Raw genomic sequence first — 27637 nt, 5'->3', positions numbered from 1 at the left:
GTACTGTCTGTGGGAGGGGAACTAAAAAAGCCCCTCTGCTTCCCCTACCCTATTTTTTGCCAAACACTGGTGTCTCAGTCCACTGGGGTAACTGTTACCCCCTCTGCCGGGGTTTTGCCCTCTGACATCCCCTGGCAGCGCCTCACCCTGGGGCTTAACTCCATCTCCTTTCCTCCCTCACCCCTTATTTTGCCTTCAGTTCCTATCCTAACCCTGCTTCCAGCTGCTTGACACCCCCCCCCAGTCAATTTTCACCACTTGCTCAGACCTTGGCCACCCCCCTCCTCTGATTTGCCCCCTTTGCAAGCCCTGTAAAAAGCAGTCAGCAGAATCTTACGGCTAACAAGGGCAGGGTGAAGAGTAGTGGCTTCAGCAGATGTTTCTGAGCATGTTCAATTTGTGTGACGTGCAAAAAAGCCCCTCTGCTCCACACACCTATTTTTTTAAAAAAACAAACACTGGTGTCTCACTCCAGAAGGGGAGCTGTTACCCCCTCTGCCCCTCCTTGTGCTGGGGTTTTACCCTCTGGCAGCGCCTCACCCCAGGGTTTAACTCCGTCTTCTTCCCCCCCCCCCATCCCTGATTTTGCCTTCAGCCACTATCCTAACCCTACTTCCAGCTACTCGAGCCCCCCCAACCGGTCAATTTCCGCCCCCTGTTCAGTCGCTGTCGCCCCCCCTCCGATTTGCCCCCTTTGCAAGCCCTGTAAAAAGCAGTCCGCAGACTCTTAGGGCTAACAAGGGCAGGGAGAAGGGCGGCGGCGGCCCCTCCCGTGGAGCCCGCTCTGTAAACCACAGGCGGCACATGGCCACCAGGGGGAGTTTCCCCGCCGCGGCGCTCGCGCCAAATTTGTATTTTTATTTTTCCCTTTCCTGAGCCGGCGGCCGTGCTGATGGAGGCGGTGCCGGAGCTGGAGCTGCGGACGCCTGTGCAAGGACAGAAGACAGCGGAAAGGCCGGGCCCGGACTCCGGTTATGACTCCAGCATCCGCTGGCATCCGCAGCGCCGGCAGGACTCGCCCGAGGCTGTGGTGGGAAAGTTCTCGCTCTCCGGAGCCGAGTGCGATTCCGGCCCCAGTAGCCCCGCAGCCGCCGCCTTGGATGCGGAGGGACGCGCGGACACCTCCGGCTGCAGCCTCCTGGCGAAGGCCGAGCCGCCTGCGAGCGGCAGCTGCTCCCCGCTCGGCGATGGCGACGGGCGGCTCCCCCGGGGCAGCGACGGGCAAGGAGGGACTCCGAGCCCCCAGCGCCTGCCGCTGAAGCGCCGTTGTGGTGAGAGGAGAGGGAAGGCAGCAGGGCAGCTCCGTGGGGTCACTTTCCAGCCGCCCCGCTCCTGGTGCTGGCGGGCCTGTGGGCGGGTGTCCCGCCTGGGGAGGGCAGGGGGATCCCTCCAGGGTCCCCCTCCAGGACCGTCCCAGGCAGGGCCAGCTCCAGGATTTTTGCTGCCCCATGCAAAACAATTTTTGGATGCCCCTATTTTTTTTTCGTGCCCCCCCCCCCCCCCCCAGCTCCTTCCCCAATCCCCAGCCCTACCGCCTCCTCCCCTGGGCCTGCCGCATTCTTTCCCCATGGCTTCCAGCGGCTCCTCAACTTCTCCTCCCTCCCAGGCTTCCGGCGCCAAAGGGGCAAGCCTGGGAGGGAGGAGAAGAGGCGTGGCGGGGGGGTGCTCAGGGGAGCAGGCGGAGGCGAACTGGGGGCACATTTCTAGGGGCGGCATAGCCAGCACCGGAATGCCGCCCCTAGAAATGTGCAGCCCCAAGCACCTGCTTGTTTTGCTGGTGCCTAGAGCTGGCCCTGGTCCCAGGTTAAATGGCTGGGAGTTCAGTAGCTTTAAAAAATCTAGTTCTAGGAGGAGCTACCCCTTGAAATGCCTTTAAATCTTTTCTACTTCAAACAAGGGGTTTTTTTGCTCCTGGCTTGGAGCCTACTGCACTATGGGTACAACTACACAGCAACGCCACCCCCACCCCTCAGCAGCTACTCTCAGAGCTCCGGTCAACTGACTCAAGCTTGCTCAGCTCACACTCTGGGGCTAGATTCTTGGCTCCCAGACCCTCCCCACTTGCTGGGTTTCAGCCTGAGCCCAAATGTCTACACTGCTATTTTTAGCCCCACAGGACAAGCCCCAGTCAGTTGACCCAGGCTCTTAGCCTTGCTGCCATGGATTTTTTTTTTTATTTTATTTTTTGCTGTGTAGATTTACCCACACAGACCTTCTGACTCAGGTTCATGGCTTGACCTGTATCCCCACTGCAAAATGACAGGGCCTGAACCCAAGTCATAGTGGGACTTGGGCTACAAATCACCCCCTGGGCAAGTCCTAGGACTCAGGTCCTGAGTGCTTGCTGTGGTGAGTCAGACAGGTGTGTGTATAGATGGTAGGGAGGTTTGGGTTCAAATCTGAGTTTGCACTCTGGTTTACAGTGGAATGTGTGTGTGTGTGTGTATGTATGTGTGTGTATATATACACACACACACACACTAACTCCTCGCTTGTAGTTATGTTCCTGAAAAATACGACTTGAAGCAAAACGAAGTTAAGCAAATCCAATTTCCCCATAAGAATTAATGTAAATAGGGGGGTTAGGTTCCAGGGAAATTTTTTTCACCAGACAAAAAACTATATTATATATATCACACACACAGTATAAGTTTTAAACAATTTAATACTGTACACAGCAATGATGATTGTGAAGCTTGGATAAGGTAGTTAAGTTAGAGGGTAGGATATTTCCCAGGGAATGTCTTACTGCTAAACGATGAACTAGCACTCGGCTGAGCCCTCAAGGGTTAAAACGTTGTTAATGTAGCCTCACACTCTACAAGGGGGCACGAATGGAGGGAGGGGATATAGTATGGCAGACAGAGACACACACCCTGTCTGTAAAAAGAAAAGGAGGACTTGTGGCACCTTAGAGACTAACCAATTTATTTGAGCATGAGCTTTCGTGAGCTACAGCTCACTTCATCAGATGTATACCATGGAAACTGCAGCAGACTTTATATACACACAGAGAATATGAAACAATACCTCCTCCCACCCCACTGTCCTGCTGGTAATAGCTTATCTAAAGTGATCATCTGTGTGAAAGAGAGACGCATTGCCCCGTTAAGTATTCTGACACCATTCTAAGTACCTTGCCTTTAAAACGATCAGGAAGTTGAGACAGCAGCTGCCGCCTCCAAGCTTCCCCTGTCCTGTCCCCATCCTGCTCTATATAGAGAAGGCGTAAGCAGGGGGCAGAAGTAGGGGGGAGGGGGACATCCTGACATTAATCTCCCTCCTCCCCCCTCCCTTGCACAGCAAGCAGGAGGCTCTGGAGAGCAGCTCCAAGGAAGAGGGCAGGAGCAGCACATGGCAGTGGTGGGAGGGACAACTGAACTGCCAGCAATTGATAGCCTGCTGGGCAGCTGCTGCACAGCGAAATTAGGGGAGTGGGGAGCTGATAGGGGGGCTGCCAGTCCACCCTGGTTCCAAGCCCCCACCAGCTAGCTCCAACAGGCTGCTCTTTCTTCAAGTAGTGGACAAAGCAGGCAGCTGCCAAACAACGTCTTAAGGGAGCATTGCACAACTTTAAATGAGCATGTTCCCTAATTGATCAGCAACGAAACAACATTAACTGGGATGACTTTAATTGAGGGGTTACTCTGTGTGTGTGTGGTCCCATCAGCAAGGGAGAAACAGACTTTCAAAGGAGATATGTACAAAGTTATTGCAAATGCACAAAAAATCTGAAAAAATAGGGTTTTTTCTTCTAATCTCTTAATTCTAGTAATTCTAATAGACAAAATAATTCAGAGATGTATGAAACTCCAGTCCTGTAAATTGTTCCATGCAAGCATGGAACTTGGACAACTAGTAACTAATAGCTCAGTGGTTCTCAAACTTTTGTATTGGTGACTTCTTTCACACAACAAGCCTTTGAGTGTGACCACCCCCTTATATATTAAAAACACATTTTTTATATTTAACAGTTAAAAATGCTGCAGGCGAAACAAGGTTTGGGGGTGGAGGCTGACAGCTCATGACCCTCACATAATAACCTCACGACCCCCAGTTTGAGAACCCCTGTAATAGCTGAATCTGCTTTTTAACTTTTTGAAATGACTAGATTTCAACTAATGGTGTCCCTTTTTAAACAACAAAAAGACTGGTTTAGTGTTTCAGTCTGGGAATTTATCCTTACAAGGCCCATGTTCTGTACCTGGCTCTGCCACTGACTGTGAGGCCTTGTCTATACTGCAAATGCTTTGCCAATATAACTGTTCTGGTATAGACTGGCAGAGCCTGCTAGTATAGATGCAGGATATGCCAAAAGAAGATTTTTTTTGTCACTACCATAGTGGCACCTCCCTGCATGATGTTAGCTCTCTTCTGTCAACACAGCTGGGTCTATGATGGGGGTTTTGCTGGCACAGTTGTGTCTGCTGGGGAGGAGGATTCACATCCCTGACCTCATAGCTAGGCTGACAAAACCTTATAGTGTAGGCCTGACCTCATGATAGTGATCTTGGGAAAGTGACTATGGGTATGTCAAGGCTATGTCTACACTGCAGTCAGGAGATGTGATTGCAGCGCTTCTTACACAAGCTAGCTTTGATCTAGCTACAATGCAATAGCAAGGCAACTCAAAGCCAAGCAGTCTCTGATCTGGATGAGTGATACGGAAGAAGTTTCTTACAGAGGGAGCAGCTTGTTCCCATTCTGCACATTGCAGCATGTATCATCTGCCATGCAGATGGTTGGTAACATAGTGCAGATTGGTCTTCTGCTGATGTGTTGTTGCGAGGCACCTCCCATATATTTAAATCTCCATATCTCTGTTTACCAATATTTGCTTCACAAGGATGTTGTAGGCCTTACAGAGATACTGCCAACCTGAAACTTAGTTTCAAAAAAAAAAAAAAAAAAGACTTTAAAAGTAGTTCCTGGTCCCACACTTAATTTTGAGTCCCCATGATACTGTATCTAACTTTACCGTTATAGTTTTCTGTTTTTAAAATGTTTTCTTTTCTCTTGCTATCTGAAAGTAACACAGAGACTGACTGACCATGAAGAGTGCTATCACATAAATAAAATATATTGAAAAATAGAAGTAACTAATTTTTTCTTTAATTTTTCACTTATCATCATCATTGGGATTACTTGTTACAATGTTCAGACAATGTCACTGTTTAAAGTAGATGTAGTCATTTTAATTCCTTAAGTGCTCTGAGAACCTCCAATGGAAAGTAATGTAAAAAGACAAGGCATTCATAAGCATTATATTCAGAATAATAAGACTTGGTGCTGACTCTTCTGATTTCAGGTCAGTACTCCAACATCCTCTGGAAAGTAATAGCTGGTGTACAGACTGTGGTTATTTTGGTGTTGCTTCTGACAGGTAAGGGCTTTAGAATAAGGGGAGAACATCTCCTTGGACATTTTCATCTTCTGGCTTGTTTCTAGAACTGTGAGAGTGAAACTAATGCAAATGCCCACAATATGAAGAAGGCTTAGATTCTCCCTTGCATCCCTGGCCAAAACTCCTGATGGTACATTAAGTAATATATAGCACTTGCATGACACTTCCTGGTTATCGGATACACATTTAAAATCTGAACACCTATCTCAGGTTAAGTATCGGTATTTCCATTTTATTTAAGCTTCCCAACCTTAGTTTGTTCCACCCCATACTCCATTCACTAAACAATGTTGATTTTTGAGACCGCTAAATTCTTACTGTAGCAGCTCCCTGTTAATTTGTATTGTGTGCTCACTCTTAGGAGAGTTCAAATTTGGCATTTTCTTTTCTTTTGTATACTCCTTTCTAAACAGAAGAATTCAAATTGGTTTATCAGTTCATGATCCAAAATACTTAAAGCATTCTAGTTCCAACTTGAATTACTATATTTTCTTTCTCTGAAATTCCCCTCAGCAGCTTAATTGGATTCAGTAGTCGTTTTATCCCCTCAAACTGTTTTATAGTGTTCTGTGTGCAGCTAACCAGAAAGGATTGAAAACTACAAAGTTACAAGGACTGGTAACTGATATCAAATCCTGAATCAATGCCTAGAAAACAATCAAGTCACAGTTCTGAGGTCTGATACCTTAGAAAACCAGCAGGACTAGAGAGTTCTGCTATGTATTTTTGGGTAGTGCCCATTATTAGCAAATGCACAAGTGGTACAATAAAGATGGGAAAAGGTTCAAAATATAAAGCAGAGAAATAAAACAGAAATGTATAAATAAAAAAGTCAAAAGAGCTAGGTAGATATGACACATATTTTAGCCATTCGATAGCTTCAGGGTCAGCAGTATGGAGTATGAAAAGGTCTCCTGGTAGACCAGCAGAAGATGAGCAGCCATTCAGTAGATGTATGGTGTCTCCAGGTGCACGTCAGCTACACAGATGGCTGTTCCTGAGTCCCGAGGTGTGGTCATTTCCTGCACTTCACCCTGCATCTGAACTGGTTGAGCTTGCCCCAGAGATAGCATGGCAGCTCAAAGCCAGGCAGTCTCTGATCTGCATGAGTGATGTAGAAGGAGTTTCTTACAAAGGGAGCAACTTGTTCCCATTCTGCTCACCACAGTGTGATCGCATCTGTTGTGGAGATGGTTGGTAATGTAGTACAAGATTGGTCTTCTGCTGATGAGTTGTGGCGAGGTGCCTTGTACATATCTTTGAAAAGTGGCAATTGTGGTGTCAGGTTTTTTGCTGCAATATAATGCTTGAATTAGGTGATGAGATATTTGAAAGGACTGGCAGCCGCTCTGTGCTGGTTGGTCTCATAGCCCTTGTTGTTCTCATTGTCTGATTCAATTGCACATCAACTAGCGTTGTGCTTTGGTGTGGTTAAGCTCTCCCTGCACAATACTATATTCTCCAACTGAGTAGCAGAGAGCTACATCACTACTATATAAACAGCATATGCCAATGGAAAGCTGGAAACAAATGTTGTGTGCCATCATGGTAGATACAAGCCTTTAAATCACACAATTCATTAATATCATCCCTTTTCTTCCTAGTTCTCAATTCTGAACTGATTTTGGTAGCTGCTGTGTCAAATTATTGGAGCTCGTAACCAAAGCTTTATGCTACATGAAAGCAACTGGGAATTGCAGTGGGAGTATGTGGCGGTTCAATGACAAGACAGGACACAGCTTTTAGCAAGCAAGCAGGCTGGTCTACTAACCGACTTTTGCCTGTCAGCTTTCCACCTTCCCCTTTATTTTCTCTCTCCCCCCACGCATTACATTCTCCAACAGATAAAAGGAATACACTGGCTTTGTTTAACATTCTTATTTACCAATTTCTATCTACCGCATTCCTTGCTCTCGGACCTTGAGCCCAGTCCTGGGAGGCATCCCACGGTTCATGCCATCTGGGCGAGATTCCAAGGTTGATGCCCTTGAGAGGAGCTGTGTGTGCACAGGTCCAGTACAACACTCCGGGTGTGCCCTGAATGTTGCCAAGCGCATGAACCTTGTATGAATCCTACAGGAGTACATGGGTATGAGTGAGACTGGAATTTGGTTCCTGTCTCTTGCTTCATTTTCTTCAGTGTATTCACTTTTCTGTCTCATCTGATGCTTTCTTTTGTATCTCTTTGTTTCTTTTCTTTCCCTTTCATTAGCTACTTTCTTTCTGTCTCTCACATTACGTTTTACTCTCCACTCTGCTTCTTCACTTTTTTTTTCCTTCTAGCTTTAGAGGTAAACTGCAAAAGAAAAATAAGGGATATGGGCACTTTATTCCCTGCTGCATTATTATTTATAGAGAAGGACTATGAGATTATTTTTAAATGAAGGGGTTTGTTCTGCTTGGTTTTTTAAATGAAAACTTCAGCTCTTGCCTTCTCGGAAAAACACTGTGAGCTCTATGCATAAGATAAGTTGCCAGAGGAATAACTTTAAAAAATGTTTGTTTGTTTTTTCTGGGTTTTTATATGTCATAAGAAACTAAAGACAACTTCCCCACCCTTTTCTTTGCGTGTCACCTTTAACCAGTTTTTCCTGTCCTTTTTTCCTCCGTTCCTGTCCTTTCTTCCTCACCCATGCTCCCTCCTCCTCCTCTACTCCAAATGTGTTCAGAGGAAAACCAAAAGCTGCTTTCCTTCTCCTTTAGTCTGTGAGGAGACAAGTCAAGACTTAACTGCAGCTCCAGATTGCCAAATGCAGCATTTTGTTCTTTCTGCATCCTGTGTGCAGCACAGAGGGAATGACGGTCACTTCAACTGCCTGCAGAGAGCAGCACTGCTACTAGCTTCAGAAGGAGAAGAGGGAGCACTATGCCACTGACTTGCTGTCTTCTGGCCTTTGGGAAAATGACTTGCTCTTCTGTCTCAATTTCCCCATCTACAAAATGGAGATAATATTTGCCCACCTGCCTAGGGTTGTGAGGATTAATTAATAGCTGTATAGTGCTTTGAACATATAAATCACTATTTATTAAAAAGAAAAGGAGTACTTGTGGCACCTTAGAGACTAACCAATTTATTTGAGCATGAGCTTTCGTGAGCTACAGCTCACTTCATCAGATGTAGTGAGCTGTAGCTCACGAAAGCTCATGCTCAAATAAATTGGTTAGTCTCTAAGGTGCCACAAGTACTCCTTTTCTTTTTGCGAATACAGACTAACACGGCTGTTCCTCTGAAACCTATTTATTAAAAAAAATGCTAAGTATTCTGAAAAATCAGGCACTCTTATTCTGGCATAAGAACATCCACACATGGAGTTAATCAGGAACAGCTATTTTGGAATAACTCCCTGTGAAGACAAGCTCTTATTTGGATTTTTGAAGCTATCACACACTAGTGCTTTACAGCCTATAGAGAGAGGAATCATTTCTCCCACCAGTGAAATGCAGCTATCACTGTAAGTGCTATGTGGCAGCTGTTTAACAATACACAGCAACATTGCAGAAAATTTGGGACAGAAAGTGGGTCTATCTTTTTATGGCTTTCATACCACAGCTTATCACTAGGGTAGCAGAGCCCCTAGTGAAGAACATTGTGCCCTTGTGAAATTGCAAGACACAGGTAGGGTGGTTGCACTAGGTACCTATTCAAATTTAGTTTGTCCAGGACAACGGGCACTCTAGAACTTCAGCTGGAATTTCAATGATATTCAGACTGAGGTTTAGTGATATTCAGGTGTTCTACTCTATCTCAGCAGCCTGTAATATGGCTGAAGAGAAAATAACATGTCTTAGAATGTGACTATGCTGTTTGCCTTATGTCTCCCAGGAACTCTCTCTCCACAGGTCAGGCAGTGTCCAGAAGACTGGATATGTTTTGGAGGGAACTGTTATTATTTTTCCACTGATACAAAGAGCTGGGATGCCAGTAAGGAGTACTGCACCTCACATGGTGCAACACTTCCTGTGATAAAAGAGAAACTGCAACTGGTGAGAATGTGAAACTATTGTACCTGTTTTAACAAACATCCCATTACTGACTTATCTTATGTACCTAATGAAGTCCGTTCTGGAGGTTTCCTGTATTGATTATTTGTACAGCAATATAAATGACTGTGGGAGAATTATAGACAAGACAATGCTGCACCCACAGTCTAAAGGTAAAATATTGCATTATCATCCTCTAGAAATAGAGCAGGTGGGGAATGTTCCAGAAAGTCAAAACAGAAGGTCAGTGTGGTGGCAGGTGAGAGAGAGGATTAATAGGTATTTGGGATGGACCACTTATCTTCACAGTCACTTGTAAAATAGTGGAACAAATATTCAGAGGAGAAAACATGCTATTCTTCCACTACAGGATATGAATAATTCCAGTTGAAATCAATGACTTATGTCTTTTGGGATAATTGGGGCTCAGAGTGGAGCCAATAGTAATGGCATGAACATAAGAAAGTGGAGACTGAATGTTTGGGTATGGGGTATAATAGGATATGAAGTAGTTTTTCCCCAAGGGAAATGATGGCAACCCCATTGCTTCAGAACCTCAAAACTAGAGTTGACAGAATACTAGAAAATGAACTACAGGGAATAGTCCTTCACTGGCCCTTTGGAGATGCAGTAAATGACCTCATAGTGTTTCTGGGATCAGTCAACCAAGAAACTCTGTTATTTAAAGGGTGAGTGCCTGCTGAAAAACTGTTCTTAAATAATCCTTACATGGAAAAGCCCAGTGGCTATCTCCTTCCCATGCATGGGTGATAAAATGACAATCAAAGTTTATAGTGCAGACAAGAGCTAAGTATGGGCAATGGGATGCAAATTTAGGAATAATGGCAGTTGAATAGGGTAAGAGGAATTTGTGGAGATGTGCAGGAAAGAATGGTAGTGAGAGCCCTGGAGCTGGGGCTTTCTGAGGACTTTTAGAATAAAGTGGTGACTATGTGGAAACAATCTCATTAGCCTCTGCTGTTGATGGAAATGACGTGTTTTTTTTTGTGAATTACGGTGGAAGTTAGTTCTATGTTGTGCAAGTCTTCCCCTTCAAAATAGATCTTTTCAATTCCATCTGTGGAGACAATGGCGGCCTTCCAAGATTACATTTATCCCTACGTTTTTATCTACAAGCCCTATAAAATACTGAAAAGAGTAAGGAGGAAGCAAATGGATTTCAATAGAAATCTCCGTGGACACAATATTAGGAACAGGAAGAAATTAATCCCCTGTCTTTTTTAATAAGTAGACTACTTCGTTTGAAATACCACTTACTCAAGTCATAATGCCAATAATCAATACTCCTGAATAAGGCTGCGAGTCTTTCACGGAGGTCACAGATTCCATGAATTTCCGGGACCTCCATGGCTTCCACAGTGAACGGTGGGGCTGACCCCTGAGCTGCTGGCCCCGAGCAGCGGCTGGCCTGAGGGACTGCCTGAACAGTGGCCCCAGGGGCCTCGGAGCAGTGGGCGGCTGGTGCCCTCCAGAGCAGCTACAGTAGTCATGGGTATTTATAGTAAAAGTCATGGACAGGTTACAGGCCATTAATTTTTGTTTATTGTCCGTGACCTGTCCATGACTTTTACTAAAAATACCCATGACTAAATCTTAGCCTTACTCATGAACCAAGAGTAGGATTTGTGAGGGAGTGTCATTCCCCCAGGAATCCATAGCAATGAGTGGGGAAAAACAGTTAGTCACCTTTTTTAACTGTTCGAGATATGTTGCTCATAGCCATAGCCATTCCAATTAGGTGTGTGCGCGCTGCGTGCACGGCTGTCAGAAAGTTTTTCACCTAGCAGCATCCGTTAGGTCAGCTGTGGAGCCCCCTGGCGTGGCGCCTCCATGGCGCTCAATATATGACCCTGACGACCTGGCACCTCCTCAGTTCCTTCTTGCCGGCTACTCCAACAGAGGGGAAGGGGGGCAGGTTTGGAATGGATATGAGCAACACATCTTGAAGAACAACAGTTACAAGAGGTGAGTAACCATTTTTTCTTCTTCGAGTGATTGCGCATATCGATTCCAATTAGATGACTCCCAAGCCTTACTTAAGCAGTGGGGTCGGAGTTAAGGAATGCTGATTGTAGTACCACCCTACCGAAAGCCATGTTGTCCCTGGCGTGCTGGACAATGGCGTAGTGCGAGGTGAAGGTATGCACCAAGGACCAAGTTGCTGCCCTGCAGAGTTCTTGGATCGATATTTGGGCCAGGAACGCCGCTGGCGAGGTCTCGGCCCTAGTGGAGTGTGCGGTAAGAGCTGGGGTCAGCACCTCAGCCAGCTCATAGCAAGTGCGGATGCAGGACATGATCCAGGAGGATATTCCTTGAGAGGAGACTAGGAGGCCTTTCATCCGGTCCGCCACTGCTACGAATAGCTGGGTCAATTTTCTGAACGGCTTAGTGCACTCTGTGTAGAAAGCTAGGGCTCTGCGGACATCAAGGGAATGCAGCCGCTGTTCCCGGGGACGAGCATGAGGTTTTGGGGAAAAGACGGGTAGGAAAATGTCCTGGCTGGTGTGAAAGTTCGACACCACCTTGGGGAGGAAGGCTGGGTGCGGTCTGAGTTGCACCTTATTATCCCTGTGGAGACCGTGTAAGGCGGTGCTGAGGTGAGGGCCTTCAGCTTGGAGACATGTCTCGCGGACATAATGGAGACCAAGAAAGATACAGGAGGGAGCACATGGCCAGTGGTTTGAACAGGGGCCCCATGCGCCTTGAAAGGACCAGGTTAAGATCCTACGCAGGGACAGGCTGACAGATCTGAGGGTATAGATAGTCCAAGCCTTTGAGAAAGCGACCAACCATAGGGTAGGCGAAGACAGAGTGGCCAGATGTGCCCAGGTGGAAGGCTGAGATGGCAGCGAGGTGAACCCTTACAGACGACACTGCCAGGCCTTGCTGTTTCAGGTGCAGGCAGTACTCTAAAATGAGGGGTACCGGTGAGGGTGTGCAGCACTGGTCACACCAACACAAAATATATGATGGCTCTAGTAGAGGGCTTCCTGCTGCCTAGCAGGACCTGCTTTACTTGGTCCAAACACAGAAGCTCCACGAGGTTCAGCCATGCAGTGTCCAAGCTGTGAGGTGGAGGGACCGCAGGTCAGGAAGACATAGGCAAGCATGGTCCTCAGTGAGTAGATCGGGAAGGAGAGGCAACATGACCAGTATGTCCACAGACCGCTCCAGCAGCATGGTGTACTAGTGCTGGCGAGGCCATGCTGGAGCTATCAGAATCCGCTTTGCCCTCTCCCTGCGGATTTTCAGCAGGACTTTGTGCACGAGAGGGAACGGAGGAAAGGTGCAGAGCAGGCAACCTGTCCAGGGTAGCAGGAATGCATCCGTGAGGGAGCCTGGGCTGCAACCCTGGAAGGAGCGGAATGCTGGGCACTTCCTGTTGCATCGGGTGGCAAACAGGTTGACTGGGGAAACCTCCATCTTTGGAAGATGGGGTGTACAACATCCGGTCGGAGAGACCATTCGTGCAAGTGGAAGAATCTGCTGAGGCGGTCCACCAGCGTGTTCTGGATCCCAGGAAGAAAGGACGCTACCAAGTGAATGGAATGGGCTGTGCAGAACTCCCATAGTCAGATGGCTTCCTGGCAGAGGGGGGTCGAACGCCGCCCCCTTGCTTGGTGATGTAAAACATGGCCGTGATGTTGTCCGTTAGAACCGCCATGCAGTGACCATGCAGTTGGGCCTGGAAGGCTTAGCAAGCAAGGTGCACCGCCATTAGCTCCCTGACGTTGATATGGAGGAAGAGCTCAGTCTGTGACCATAGGCCCTGAGTCTGAAGGTTCCCCAGATGTGCTCCCCACCCCATAGCTGACGCATCCGTAACCAGGGACAAGGAAGGCTGGGGGCTGTGGAAGGGGACTCCATCGCACACCGCTCAGGGGTTGAGCTACCAGCGAAGGGAGGTGAACACCTGTCCCGGCACAGTGACCACTGAATTCAAGCTGTTGTGCTCCGGCTGGTAGGCCAAGGTGAGCCATGCCTGCAACGGCCTGAGCCGGAGCTTGGCATGCCGGTTCACGTACGTGCAAGAAGCCATGTGGCCGAGGAGACTCATTCACGCTCTTGCTGTCGAGGTTGGGTTTTGCTGAAGGCCTTGAATGATGCCCGTGATAGCTTGGAAACGGGACTCCGGTAGGAGGGCTCAGGCCTGAACTGCGTCCAGCACCGCCCCAATGAATTCTATCCTCTGGGTCGGTTCCAGGGTCGACTTTTCCACGTTGAGGAGGAGACCCAGCCGTTTGAACGTACACCTGACCAGGCAGAGTTGGGACTGCACCTGTTTTCTGGTGCGGCCCCGAAATAGCCAGTCGTCGAGGTAGGGATACGCTTGCACCTGCTGTTGACGGAGGAAGGCAGCCACGACCGACATGCACTTGGTGAACACTCGGGAGGGGGGAGGGGGGCTGTTGAAAGGCCAAATTGAAGGACCGTAAACTGGTAATGTTCACGGTTGACCAGGAAGCACCTATGCGCCGGATGAATTGATATGTGGAAGTACACATCCTTCATGTCGAGGGCGGCATTTGAGGATCCAGGGAGGGGATAATAGTGCCTCGGGAGACCATGCGGAACTTCAAATTTACCATGAATTTGTTGAGCCCGTGCAAGTCCAGGATGGACCTGAGGCCCCCTTTGGCCTTGGCGATTAGGAAATATTGGGAGTAGAACCCCTGGCCCCTTAGCTCCCACGGAACCTCCCCTACCGCTCCCATGGCGAGGAGTGCCTGACCATCCTGAATAAGGAGTTGCTCGTGAGAGGGGTCCCTGAAGAGGGACAGGGAAGGGGGATGGGAGGGTGCGTAGGAGCAGAATTGAAGAGAGTATCCCGCTTCCACCTTGTGAAGGACCCATTGGTCCAAAGTTATTTGGGACCACGCACGGTGGAAGTGGGATAGACTATTCAAAAATGGTGGGGAAGGATCCGGGGGTAAGTCCGGTACGCCATCCTCGAGCGTCCCTTCAAAAGGCCTGCTTGGAACCCGATGATGGTTTGGTCGGGCCCTGGCCTTGTCCAGACGGGGGTCGGAAGGCTTCCTTCTGCTATTCCGTCCCCTATGCCTGTAAAAGTCCTGCTTTGGTCAAAGAGGGTAGGAGTGCTGTTGCGGCTGCTGGGGCTTGAAGTCCTTCTGTTGGGTTGCCAGGGCGTGCATACCGAGGGACTTCATAGTTGCCCTCAAGTCCTTTAGCGTATGCAGCCTAGAATCAGTCTGTTCCGCCAACAAGCCCACCCCGTCGAAGGGCAGGTCCTGCAGAGTCTGCTGAACCTCAGGCAGCAGGCCCGAGGCTTGCAACCAAGAGGTGCGCCTCATGACAACTCCAGAGGACAAAATATGCGCTGCTGAGTCCGCAGCATCCAGTGAGGACTGCAAAGAGATCTGTACCACCGTTTTGCGTTCATCAACAAGGGCCCCAAACTCCTCCCTGGACTCAAGGGGCACAAGCTCCTTGAACTTGAGCATTGAGTTCCAGGAGTTGAAGTTATAACGGCTCAGGCATGCCTGCTGGTTGGCAATCCTGAGCTGGAGCCCCCCACGTGGAGTCCAGCTTGCGGCCAAACAAGTCCAGCCGCTTGGCCTCTTTCGACTTGGACGCTGGGGCCTGCTGACCCTGCCTCTCTTTCTCATTCATGGCTGCAACCACCAGGAAGCAGGGCTGCGGGTGCATAAAGAGATAATCATACCCCTTCAAGGGCACGAAGTACTTGTGTTTGACCCCCTTGGCCGTAGGGGGGATGGAGGCCAGGGTCTGCCAGATGGTTTTGGCATTGGCCTGAATGGTTTTGATGGGGGGCAGGGCGGACCTTCCGGGGCCAAAATGTCTACCAGCGGATCCTCCAATTCTACCACCTCCTCTGCCTGCAGGCCCATATTGCGCACCACCCTGCGCAGAAGGTCCTGGTGGGCGCAGCTGTCTATGAGGGGTGGCCCAGAGACAGAGGTGCCTGTTACGGCCTCTTCAGGGGAGGATGACAAAGAGGCCAAGGGGGAGGAGAGGGTCATCCCAATCTTTCTGCTCTTTGGGAGCTCAATGCCCTGTGTCGCTGACCACCTCCGGCTCAGGAACCGGAGTTGGAAGTGGTTCCGAGGGGGGAAGGAGGCATGATGCCTCCTCTGCACCCCTAGAGATGGGCCGACTGGTTGAGGCTTCCGGCACCCTCTGTTCAGAGGTGGGCGACCAGGAAGCTGGGTCTGGTGGTATGCCCACGGAATCCAAAATGGCCACTGAGTTGGCCCCTGCTATGGCCCTGCTCCCACATCAGGGCACCCACGGTCCAACCGGCGCCAGTCCTGCTCTGAGTACTGAGACACTCTCTCCAACCCCGAGGAACAGGATTGGGACCGCGAGGACCAGGGCAGCGCCGCAAGGCTGGGGAGCTGTGCCGGGACTGGGAGCTGTTCCGCAAAGGCGACTGGTGTGCGGAGCGGCGCCATGACTGGTAGCATTGATGCAACCGGCGTGCGGAGCGCTGCAGGGACTCCTAGCAGTGCTGAGATCTTGAGTGGTGCTGAGACTCGACCAACAGTGCTGACCGTAGGATCAATGCTGGCTTGCCTCAAGACGGTGCCATATACTGAGGGACTGGAGGCTTGGTGTGGAGCAGAGGAGACCCTGGTGCCGTCATGGCAATGAGGTCCCTCGCGGCCGCAAATGTGTCTGGGGTGGACGGCAGCTCGACATCCACAATGCTCGGGGTTGGGGAGTCCAAGGGCACCAGACTCTACGGCTCCCCTGTGGGGCCGAAGTCGATAATGCCGTGGCCACAGACTGCCCCTGGGCGCTCCTCTCTGGGACATACCACAGTGGCGGGCTCCAGAGGGATGGGTCTCTGGGACGGAGAGCCACTTTTCTCCTGCTTCCAGTGCCGCTTCAGTGCCGGGGAGTGGGAGTGGTGCCAGGTAGATGCCACCGGCTTTGGTGCTGAGAACAGCAGTGCCGCGGGTCTCGGCCAGAGTCCATCCATGGTGCTGCTTCCACTACTGCTGCCGGGGCGCTGCGCACCAAAGAACTTGGTGCTGGATCCTGCCACACCAAAGGAGGCTGGGAGGTGCTTAAGGCGAAAGTCCCACTCCTTTTTGGTCCTAGGATAAAACCCTTTGCAGATCCTGCACTTTTCGGCTTGGTGAGCCTCCCACAGACGCTTCAGACAAGAGTCATGGGGGTCGCCTGTTGGCATGGGCTTGGAGCAGGACTTGCAGGGCTTGAATCCCGGGGACTTGGGCATGAGAGCCCTCTCAAGGAAAAGCAGTCGGGTGGAGGGTAACCCCCAGCCCCGCAACCCAACTGCCACTAACTATATAAGTAAGAAAACAAGAAGAATTACACCTCTACCCCGATATAACGCGACCCGATATAACACAGGTTCGCATACAACGTGGTAAAGCTCCGACATGCTGCTCTGGGCAGTGTGTTAAGGGTGCTGGGCCAGGCCGGGGCCAAGGAGTTGGATAAGGGGCAGAGGGTCTCGGGGGCAGTCAGGGGCTCCCGCGCCCCCAGGGTCTGGGAGACAGGAGCTGTTGGGGGGCACTTTTGGGGGCCCCACAGTCCCAGAGCGGCCGGGGGGATTAGCGGGGGGCCGGGAGCAGCCCACTCCGCTTCCCTCGCCCCAGCCGTGTCGCTCACGGAAGGGGGCTTGGGGGAAGGGATCCCCCCACACCCACCGGCAGTGGCGGAAGCAGCCCAGCCCCAGCCCGCTCCGCTTCCTGCCGCAGGTGAGTGCGAGACCTTTCCCCAACACCCCCCCTTAGCGACACTGCTGGGGCCGGGGCAAGGAAAGCAGAGCAGGCTGGGGCCGCATCGCTCCACTTCCCGCCACCGGTGAGTGCTGAGGGCATCCTTTCCCCAACTTCCCTGCACTCACCAGCAGTGGGAAGCGGAGCAGCCTGGCCCCAGCCTGCTTCACTCCGCCAGCTCCCAGCCATAGCGCTCAGTTTCCCGCCGCAGGTGAGTGTGGGGTGGGCCTCCTTTCCCCAACTTCCCGCCGCGGCTGGAAGGTGGCGGAGTGGAGCGGGTTGGTCTCCACTTCCCACCGCTGCCAGGGGGTGGGAGGTGTGTATAGGGGTCAGAGCAGTCAGGGGACTGTGAACAGGGGGGTTGGGTAGGGGGTGGGGTCTTGGGGGTGATTAGGGATGGGGGTCTCTGGAGTGGGCGGTCAGGGAACAAGGAACGCAGGGGGGGCAAAGCAAGTTCGATATAACGTGGTCTCACCTATAAGGCGGTGACCTTTTTTTGTCTCCCGAGGACTGCGTTACATCGGGTAGAGGTGTACTAACAGAACCACTATGAAACAAGCTAGGGAAAACATGGAGAACTTGCTAAGCAAGATGCCACAGTTCCAACAACCGTCACGGAACTGACGGGGTGCCAGGTCAGCAGGGTCATTTTTTGAGCACCATGGAAGTGCCACTCAAGGGGGCTCCGCAGCTAACCCGATGGATGCTGCTTGGGGAGAAAATTTCCGACGGCTGTGCATGTGGCGTGTGCACACCTAATTGGAATCAATATGAGCAATCACTCAAAGAAAAAAATGTTCATGTTGACAGTGGCTTCTTGAATGATTGAATAGCATCCAGTGGGTTTTTTTGCTGCCTTAGTTGACCACCACCCCCAACCCCGATACCCAGTAAAAATAGTAAGTTTATTAGCAGCTTATGCAGGGAAATGCAGAGACTTAAGTTGGTATTGGTTGACTCCTGCTTTGTAAATGTTCATGCACGTCTTTTTGTCAACTGCCTGGAATCTAGTTTTCTTAAATATATTCATGTATTGAGGCCTGAGGTCCCTTTTACCCAAAGGAATAATTGTTTTGGTGGTAATGGGTAAGTATTTTTTTTAAATTCAGATCAATAGTGAAAGCTATTCCTGTCCTGTGTAGAGCAAATTGCATAAGAAGGGAGGTTCAATTTAGGATGGGCCACGAAGGAAAAAAAAATTCTGCTATTCTCAATTACAGGAGAACATCGAACGCTTGAGACAGAACCATTACTACTGGATTGGGCTAAGAAAGGAAGCAGCAGAATGGCAGTGGGATGATGGATCTCCATTTACTAATGATGTGTATGTTTTTTCAGCTGTGACTAGAAACTTGGTGGGGGGTATCGGCATATGTCTGACTGAAACCAGAAAGAAAATGAGTTGCTGTCAAAGCAGAGTTGAGAGACATTGTATGTAATTATTTGTAATTCATCAAGACACTTAACTTCTGCAACAACAACAAATAGGTTGTTTGCTGATTGCTTCTGTCTTTAGTTGCATAAATCTGGAGCTGTAGAAATGATTGGTGATCCTGGCTTTTCACAAACATTTATCTTCAGAACAGAAGTGATTCATTCCCATTTATTTTTTTTCTTCTCCCTAGCATCCAATTGGAAAATGAAGACGCGAAGCTGAAGTGTTCTTTCCTAAACAGTGACAAAATTGTTACTGTAGATTGCACATCTTCAAGACGCTGGATCTGTGTCAAAGAGTCCAAATGAGTAGTAGTCCTCTCCAGTGAAGGGTTTGTTAGTAGTGCAAGGTACAAACATAATCTGATTTTTTCCAGTGGAGTTTATTGCAACTTCTAAATTCTAACAAGAGTTTTTAGAGAAATGTAGCAGATAGAGCTCTCCTGAACATAAGATCTAAAGTGCTGTAATTGGAGGCCTGTTGCAAGGTGCATTGGGGATGCCTGTAGCTGATGTGCCATCACAAGCAAAATCCAGCTCCTGTAGACATCTGCACTTATTTATTTGTATGTGTGTATATATACCTACATATGTATTATAATAGTGTTCAAAGTCAAGATCTGGATTATGCTAGATGCTGTACAAACTCAGTGAAGACATTGTCCTGAAGAGTCAGCACCCAAAAGTGTACTTTTGTTGGGGAGTGTGTGTGTGTGTGTGTGTGTGTGTGTGTGTGTATACACATAGTGATTCATATGTCCATGTAATACGTTATAGGTCATTGAGCCCTGGTATGAATGACGCGTGCTTGACATGAATGCGTGTGTTGCAAGTTAGCAACTGAAGCAAGAACTTAAGGTCAAGGACTATTAGAACTCTTTGTGCAAAAACAATCTTATGCTCCGAGGAAAAATACTGAAAATCATCAGAAAAGGAAATAACAACAGCTGGACTGATATAATATTGTATAAGAATTGGAGGAAATGGCATGTCTTGGATCATGGCAGCCCACCCAGGATTGTCTCTTTGGAGTTGTGTGGGTAGAAGGCCTAATAAAGGCAAAGGACCGATGACGCGACGGAATGGATTATGAATGGGTGCCTATTTTTTTTTTGCAAATCGGAGTCGTTTATTGATCCAGAGAACCATGTGGATATAGATGTGATTTTCACCAGCTCCCCGCATCTTATGATCTTATCCTGATGGAAGGAACCTCGACTGGCCATTGGGAACATTCTGACTTTTGGACTCCAGTATAGTATGTTTGGGGTGTGAATGTGGAGTGAGTAAGGTTTGTTTTGTAATCAGTGAAGAGCATTTAGAGTATTATATACCAACACTGTTTCCGGTATCTGCTTGCTCCCCATCTCGTAGGGAGACCTCTATTACAGGTCTAACACTTAGGTAATTTACAGACACATAAAAAGATTACATTGTTTAAAAAAAAAACACAAAAAAACCACAATGTGGGGGGAGAGAGAGTCTCAGCATGAGCTTTTCCCCGCCATTTATATTTTCTCTTCTCTGTCTTGCCTGTTGTTTTGTTTTTAGCCATTGTCCATGTCACTTTTTTAGTTTTTATCTCACGCCATTTGCCTCTTTGTCAGTGATGTTATTTCTAAGAAGCTAGGCAACAGTTACATACTAGGAATTTTGGTAATCTTTAATTTTTTCTTAGGAATTCTGCCCTTTCCTCACCATTTACCCTACTAGAACCTTTGGCTCCTTGGTTATATGACTTTATAACCTTTCCCTGCTCTTCCCAAATGCTCCTGCTACCTCCTCCCCGTGCTTCAACTACATCACTCACCCCTTGAAACCCTCATTTTGTTGTTAACAGAAAAAAGTCTGTCTGGATTTTTTTCTTAATTTCTAACACTGACAAGGGATTAAGGGGAAAAATAACTTTTGTTTTATGAACAGCATTTTATGTAAATTAATGTTCACTCTTTTCCCAGCAATTTGTGTGGATTTTTCCAACAGCAACAGGGAGAAAAACTTTTACTTTTTTTTTTTTTTAATTGACTAGATTTCAAGTTCATGTTACCCACTTCAATTCAGTCCATTTCAGAGATTTGGGGGTGTGTGTGTGTTTGTTTTATAAATGTACTTGAATCTATAGCAGGATTTCCAATTTACCACAGACACAAAAGAGTTTTGTTGCAGAATTCAGCTCCCACTTGCTGGGCCTTCCTTAACATAAAATGCTCTAGAAAGCCAATTATAATTTAAGTGCTATATCATGGCTGTTTTAAGGCAATGGGTCTAAACTTCTTCTATACAGTGATCCTATGTGAAAACAGAAACAATTTTCAAGATCCTCCTTCTATCTAGCTATAAAGAAGGGAAAGGTGGTTGCAACTTCCTGAAACTTGTTTGTGACCTGACAAGGGTCACAGCTCCCAGGTTGAAAACCTGTTATCTCAGGTATCTGCCGTTATCAACCTGTGTAGCCAGGGGTGAGTTCCAGTGCCATATCTTGAATCTGTTGTTATAATTTTTACTAATTGTTTGTTCAGCTTTAGATTTCTGGGTTATTTGCCAGACACACTTCAGAAGCTAGGATCACGCTCCTCTGACAAGCTGCAAAATCAATTCTAAATCTGCAAAGCCTACAACTCTAACCTGCCTAGAAACCCAAATTGCATATTAAGGCCATGTGAGAATAGATGTAGTATGGTGTTTAGGATCCTCATGTCCCACTGAAGGTACCTGGCAGTATTAGACACTTTTAAACAGTTGGATACTTGAAGTTTGTATATTTTTAACACAACCCTTTTATCAATAACTATTTTTTAAACTAGATCATGTACACTTTTCTCAATGTATTCATTATTTTTAATTCAGAATGTGAAGCATCTTTCAGAACAGGGAGGGACAAAAATGTATAGAAGTAGCAAAGAAAGTGAGGGTGGCATTTGGCTTCTGTTTTATGTATCTACAGTGTTTGCTCATCCTGGGAAAGAATTGGACATGGGGCCAAATTTCAAAGTCGTTTAGGCACCTAAAGATGCAGGTAGGCGCCTAGTGGGATTTTAGAAAACACATGAGTAGGTTGGGTGCCTAATTCTGACTCAGTCCCATCTTAACCTTCTTAGGTGCTTTTGAAAATCCCACTAGGTGTTTATCTGCATCTTTAGGCACCCGAGTGCTTTTGAAAATCTGATCCATACATGTTTTTAAAATACCTTGTTTTCCAAACTGTATGGTAAATATAGTTCAGTTGACCATCTTATCAGAAATAATTATTATAATAAAAATCTAATCAAAGACCCTAGATCACTTTTTATAATGGTCTGGGAAAAAATATGTACATTGCAGAGATACATCCATAGAAAACCTGTGTATAGAAGTTCAGCATATTTGAATTTGATAATCTTTGATTAAAATAATTCCATTTGAATCTGTTATTTGATAATCTCAAATCATTATCAATCAGATTAATACAGGAAAGAAGACATGTTTTACCACCTCCTGTACTACACGGATAGATAAGCTAAAAGAGTTCTAATGTGGTCATAATTAATAACATCTGTGACAACTGACAGTTCTTAATGAGTTAAACATCTTTTAATGGGTCCTTAATTTCAGTCATTACAAAAAACATTTGCTCTAACAAGTACCTCTTATTAATCACAGAACATAATTAGAGCATAGGCATCCCTTATCAATCACCCAGTCTTATTTGTAACATACTTTTGTAGACACACATTAGTTTGAGGGGTCTTTTCCTTAGACATTCAGATTCCCACAAGCTTGAAGACACCAGCAATAATGAGATACAGCCCAATACGGGAAATTCCTGAACACAAGTCACTCACAGGCTAAGAACCAATACTCTGGGACTTAGAATTCAAAGACAGTCTTTGCTAATATAAAAGATTCTGGGGTAATAGTTAATATGAAAATGAATGTAATATACAAGAAAGAGGACTAAAAAGATTAATATTTACCAACAAGTAGTTGTATGTAAAACTCAGCTATATAATGTCTTTGTATATATTTTTTTGTCTGTCTGTGTCTTGTCTCTTGCTCTCTCTATTTGTTTTATCATAACTGACTGAGAAATTGAGGATTAACACAAATATCTCCTGCAATTATTCTGATCCTATTCATGCTTTCTTGCGGGGTATGGATTACTACATGGCAGTGTTTATGGAAGGGTACAGTGGTGATGCAAAGATATTGTAAACAGCTGCATCTGATGCCAATGGACTAAGCACCGAATAGCTCCCATGTTTTAACACACTCGAAAATCAGACAAGTGCCTAAATATGGATGTAACCTAACTTCAGGCTCTTATTTTTAAAAAACAAATTATAAAAACATTACAATAGCCTGGGGCTCAAAACTTAATGTGACCTTTTCATAAGAGTGCAAAGTCACCAAAGCTTGTAGCCTGAGCTGGGCATACTCCAGTGTAGATGGCTAATCAGTTCTGACAAGCTTAATTCTATGAGTCCAGACCAACTAACTGCTGTATGCTCCATAGGACCAGTAGGCCTGGGATTAAGAACATAAGAATGGCCATACTGGGTCAGACCAAAGGTTCATCTAGTCCAGTATCCTGTCTTCTGACAGTGGCCAATGCCAGGTGCCCCAGAGGGAATGAACAGAACAGGTGGTAATCGAGTGATCCATTCCCAGCTTCTGGCAAACAGAGGCTAGGGACACCATCACTGCCCAACCTGGCTAATAGCCATTGATGGACCTATCCTCCATGAATTTATCAAGTCCTTTTTTGAACCCTGTTATAGTCTTGGCCTTCACAACATCCTCTGGCAAAGAGTTCCACAGGTTGTCTGTGCATTGTGTGAAGAACTACTTCCTTTTGTTTGTTTTAAACCTGCTGCCTATTAATTTCATTTGGTGACCCTGTGATGTTCTGTACCTCACGGGAATACCATGCACTCCCATGTTCATCCTTATAAGATGATTGTGTGGGATCCACTGCAAAGCTTGTCATGTCAGGTGTCTTCGGAAGGCTCATGATGCACTGAGCATTGTTATAGTCATGTTATAAGTTGTAATTTCATGTATATAGTTATGGGGCTGAAAATGTCCTCATGGCTTAAAACAAGCACACTCCAGGAACAGAGGAGCAGTTTACACCTCATCAGGGCATGTATGGCACAAACCCAGCCCAACCTCACAGGAACAAAGGACACTGGCCTAGGCAGCAACAAAGGATCTGTTGGACTCTCCAGTGAGTCACCCCTCTTCCCTTGGTCAGTCAGGGACTATGATGAGGTACTGCCCACCTGACCATGAATGGGGTGGGGGGTGCGAAAGGGGAGAGCCTGGCTGGGTCTGGTGAGAAGCATCTAAGTTTGTAAGAGCACTGAAAGTGTTAAGATCAGCTTAGAATGTGTTTTGCTTTTATTTCATTTGACCAAATTCAACTTATGCTTTGATTTATAATCACTTAAAATCTATCTTTGTAGTTAATAAATTTGTTCATTCTACCTGAAGCAGTGCGTTTGGTTTGAAGTGTGTTAGAGATTCCCTTTGTGATAACAAGCCTGGTACATATCAATTTCTTTGATAAACTGAAAAACTCATATAAGCTTGCAGTGTCCAGGGTGAATAACTGGACACTGGAAGACAGAGGTTCCTAGGGTTGTGTCTGGGATCGGAGATATTGGCTAGTGTCATTTGGTTGCACAATCCAAGCAGCCCAGGAGTAGAAGCTGTCACAGCAGAGCAGGGTAAGCTGGCTCCCAGAGTAAAGGATTGGAGTGACCTAGCAGATCACCGGTCCAGATAACACCAGGGGAACATCAAAGACCCCTAGTTCTTGTGTTATGAGAAGAAGTAAATAATACTTCCTTATTTACTTTCTCCACACCAGTTGTTATTTCATAGACCTCTATCATATCCCCCTTTAGTCGTCTCTTTTCCAAGCTGAAAAGTCCCAGTCTTATTAATCTCTCCTCAACGGAAGCTGTTTGATACTCCTAATAATTTTTGTTGCCCTTTTCTGAACCTTTTCCAATTCCAATATATCTTTTTTGAGATGGGGCGACCACATCTGCACACAGTATTCAAGATGTGGGCATACCATGGATTTATATAGAAGCAATATGATATTTGCTTGTCTTATTATCTATCCCTTTTTTAATGATTCCCAACATTGTTTGCTTTTTTGACTGCTGCTGCACATCAAGTGGACGTTTTCAGAGAACTATCCACAATAACTCCAAGATTTTTCATGAGTTGGAGAACACTTCAATCTCTTTGGTCACTCGATTACAGACCTAAAAGTTGCAATTCTTCAACAAAAAAACTTCAAAAACAGCCTCCAATGAGAGACTGCTGAATTAGAATTAATTTGAATACTGGATACAATTAACTTAGGCTTGAATAAAGACTGGGAGTGGATGGGTCATTACACAAAGTAAAACTATTTCCCCATGTTTATTCCCCCCTCCCACTGTTCCTCAGAAGTTCTTGTCAACTGCTGGATATGGCCCACCTTGATTATCACTACAAAAGGTTCCCCTCTCCCCCCGCTCTCCTGCTGGTAATAGCTCACCTTAAGTGATCACTCTCTTGTTACAGTGTGTATGGTAACACCCATTGTTTCATGTTCTCTGTGTATATAAATCTCCCCGCTGTATTTTCCACTGAATGCATCCGATGAAGTGAGCTGTAGCTCACGAAAGCTTAGGCTCAAATAAATTGGTTAGTCTCTAAGGTGCCACAAGTCCTCCTTTACATTTTGCGAATATAGACTAATACGGCTGCTACTCTGAAACCTTTCTGTAACTGTTGTTCTTCAAGATATGTTGCATATATCCATTCTAAGACCCACCCTACAACCCCTCTTTTGGAATTGGCCGGAAAGAAGGAACTGAGGGGGCACAGGGTCAGCTGGGCCCTTTATACTAGTGCTATGAGTGTGCACCAGAGCTAACCCAATGGCTACCACTGAGGGAAAAATTTCTGGGAGCTGTGTTTGGGGCGCTGTAGCAAAGGGGAGTGCCCTCCCTCAGAGACTGACAGCGAGGGAGAGCCCGACGTCCCCTGGTGTGCGGAACCCAGAAGGCTTAGGCCACCATGCCAGAAGTGGAATGGCAGGACAGGGACAGGAAGTATAAGAGGTGGGCCCTGCAGCTCAGTTGGGCAGGAGCCACCAAAGGAGGCAGACGCTTCCAGCCTGCTGCTGGAGTCAGAACTCGCAGAAGACTTCTGCTGTCCCGAGGACACCTCCAATGAGGCCCATACCATGAAAGGTGCTTCTAATAAAGATTCCCCTCTTAAAGAGGTCCTAAGAACACATTTTCCTTGGGTCTCACATAATTCAGTATAATTATTATATTTGTTTCATGTAATATCTATCCTTTAAACATGATCTGAGAGAGACAAGAGTGGGTTGCAGATGCTGTACTAAAAAAAAATACCATGAAGGCTTGAAAGCTTTTTTTTCCCCAGACCATTTCCTGCTTGGATAGATTAGAAATATTAGATCTTGTCTTCTCTGGTCGCCTGGAACTCTATATGGATGATTGGAAAATGAGTGGGATTATGACACCACCTCTGATAGACTGCAACCTGAGCAGTTGAAGAGATTTTTAGTTAACATTAATTTAACTCATACAGTTGGGAGAGAACTCTGAAAGATTAAACACTTTGCCTCTTAAATTGCAGGTTCAGAAAGCTCCATCTAGTCCTCCAGCCAAACAGGAAAGACTAGACTTGGTAATCTTAATATTTCTAACTAAAAATATAACGAAAAGCACTTTTCCAGGTCTCCTTTATATATCATAAAACACAAAATAAAAGCACACATTTATTTTCCCTTTTCGGCAGGTCTCCTTTATGATATGTGTAATCAGTTAGGTCAGACATACGAGGAGCTAAACTTGTGGCTGAAGCATGGCATTGGTGTCTAAAATGTGGTGAACCTCAAACAGCTTTTGAAGCATTTTTAGGGCAGGATTGTGGCTATTTCCCATTCTTGTCATTCTGATAGTCACTGATTCTTTGTGCCAAAGTCACTGTTGAAGAATGTCAGCGTTCTCAATCTGGAAGTTGCATGCTTAATGTCTGCATTGCATTTATAACCCCACCTCCAGCCAAGGTATCAGAAGGATTACAAATGAAAAAGAAACAAAGTTTTAGGTCTTCAGAAATTTGTAAAACCCTTAAAAGAAAATCACTTACTCACGTCTTCCTTTTACACACACTCCACCATTGTCAATGACCACAAGCATCCAGTTCCTTAGTGGATTGTTTCCTGCATGATTATAAGACAGAACTTAGCATTTGTTATCCACAAGAGCACTTCCTGAAAATATGCCCAGTAAAAAGCTGTTTTTTAGGAAGGGTGCTTCTGTTACCGTTGTACTGCATTAAAACCCCTCAGTGTTAATACTACTAGTCTTAACAATTGCTTAGGAACACAGGCCTCATTCTCCCCAGCCTGGCATCTAGTGTAATCATTTATACCAGTACAGAATGTGTGTAACATGTTGCCTCTTATTTAAATGTATTCTGACTGGGTAGCATGGTCCACTCACACTGCACAGGTGCAGTGGATGACATAAGGTGCTAAGCAGCGTACCTCCATCATAGCTGGTCTCAAGGCAGGAAGCCACATTGCTCTACTGCTCACTGTATCTGTTTTGTGGGTCAGAAACATTGCACAGCTTCCTCTGCCCCCAAGTCACATCTTTTCCCAGGGGACGTGACTCCGCTAACACACCTCACAATTGTCAAATACATTTTTTTAAAACTTAAATGTGGCCCATTTATTGAACCCACCCACCAATCGGCCAAGCCAGCAGTACTCTGAGCTCTGGTTCCACCATGCTAATTAGTAATGCTGCTGTCACTGGGAGGGGCTGCCCCATTTTTTAAACCAAAACAAATATCCCCACCAGTAAATAAAATGCTTCACTAAGGGTTGTGTTAACCTCACCTGCCCAAGTAGAATAGCTAGATAATCACAATGCTTTCAGAAGTTGGGCTCAAGGAAGCCAGGGAATGGAAGAAGGCACCTTTCATCTTCATTTGTTACACCAGGAAAATAAAAACCAGCAGGATCTTATTAAAGGGGATA

The 27637-nt window shown here is 46.6% G+C and overlaps 1 protein-coding gene and 1 long non-coding RNA gene across 4 annotated transcripts in view; one reads left to right on the top strand and one right to left on the bottom strand.

Moving 5' to 3' along the window:
• Positions 1-27637, bottom strand: part of LOC125627543 (uncharacterized) — a 35095-nt gene that overhangs the window by 3523 nt on the left and 3935 nt on the right. Inside the window, exon 3 of one of the 2 annotated variants that reach the window (XR_012666091.1) lies at positions 26740-26812. This is a non-coding gene — a long non-coding RNA (uncharacterized LOC125627543). Of the gene's footprint in view, positions 1-23929; positions 26813-27637 lie in introns of those variants that run through there. The other variant, XR_007354047.2, reaches the window with a different exon arrangement.
• Positions 880-24044, top strand: LOC125627537 (killer cell lectin-like receptor subfamily G member 1). 2 transcript variants are annotated; one of them, XM_048831719.2, is made up of 5 exons: positions 880-1271; positions 5309-5383; positions 9228-9388; positions 18360-18463; positions 18765-24044. In XM_048831719.2, the coding sequence occupies exons 1-5, from the start codon at positions 893-895 to the stop codon at positions 18880-18882; spliced, it is 837 nt and encodes a 278-aa protein (XP_048687676.2). In that variant the 5' UTR covers positions 880-892; the 3' UTR covers positions 18883-24044. The 2 variants fall into 2 exon arrangements, with proteins under 2 accessions (XP_048687676.2, XP_074979323.1); XM_075123222.1 differs by lacking the exon at positions 5309-5383.

The sequence above is a fragment of the Caretta caretta genome, chromosome 1 (assembly GCF_965140235.1).
Source record: "Caretta caretta isolate rCarCar2 chromosome 1, rCarCar1.hap1, whole genome shotgun sequence".
NCBI lineage: Eukaryota > Metazoa > Chordata > Testudines > Cheloniidae > Caretta > Caretta caretta.
This window is presented reverse-complemented; position numbering and strand designations above follow the sequence as displayed.

Coding starts and splice junctions, on each gene's coding strand:
- LOC125627537 (XM_048831719.2), top strand. CDS start 893: ATGGAGGCGGTGCCGGAGCTGGAGCTGCGGACGCCTGTGCAAGGACAG. Junction 1,272..5,308: donor GCCGCTGAAGCGCCGTTGTG/GTGAGAGGAGAG, acceptor TTCTGATTTCAG/GTCAGTACTCCAACATCCTC. Junction 5,384..9,227: donor TTTGGTGTTGCTTCTGACAG/GTAAGGGCTTTA, acceptor TATGTCTCCCAG/GAACTCTCTCTCCACAGGTC.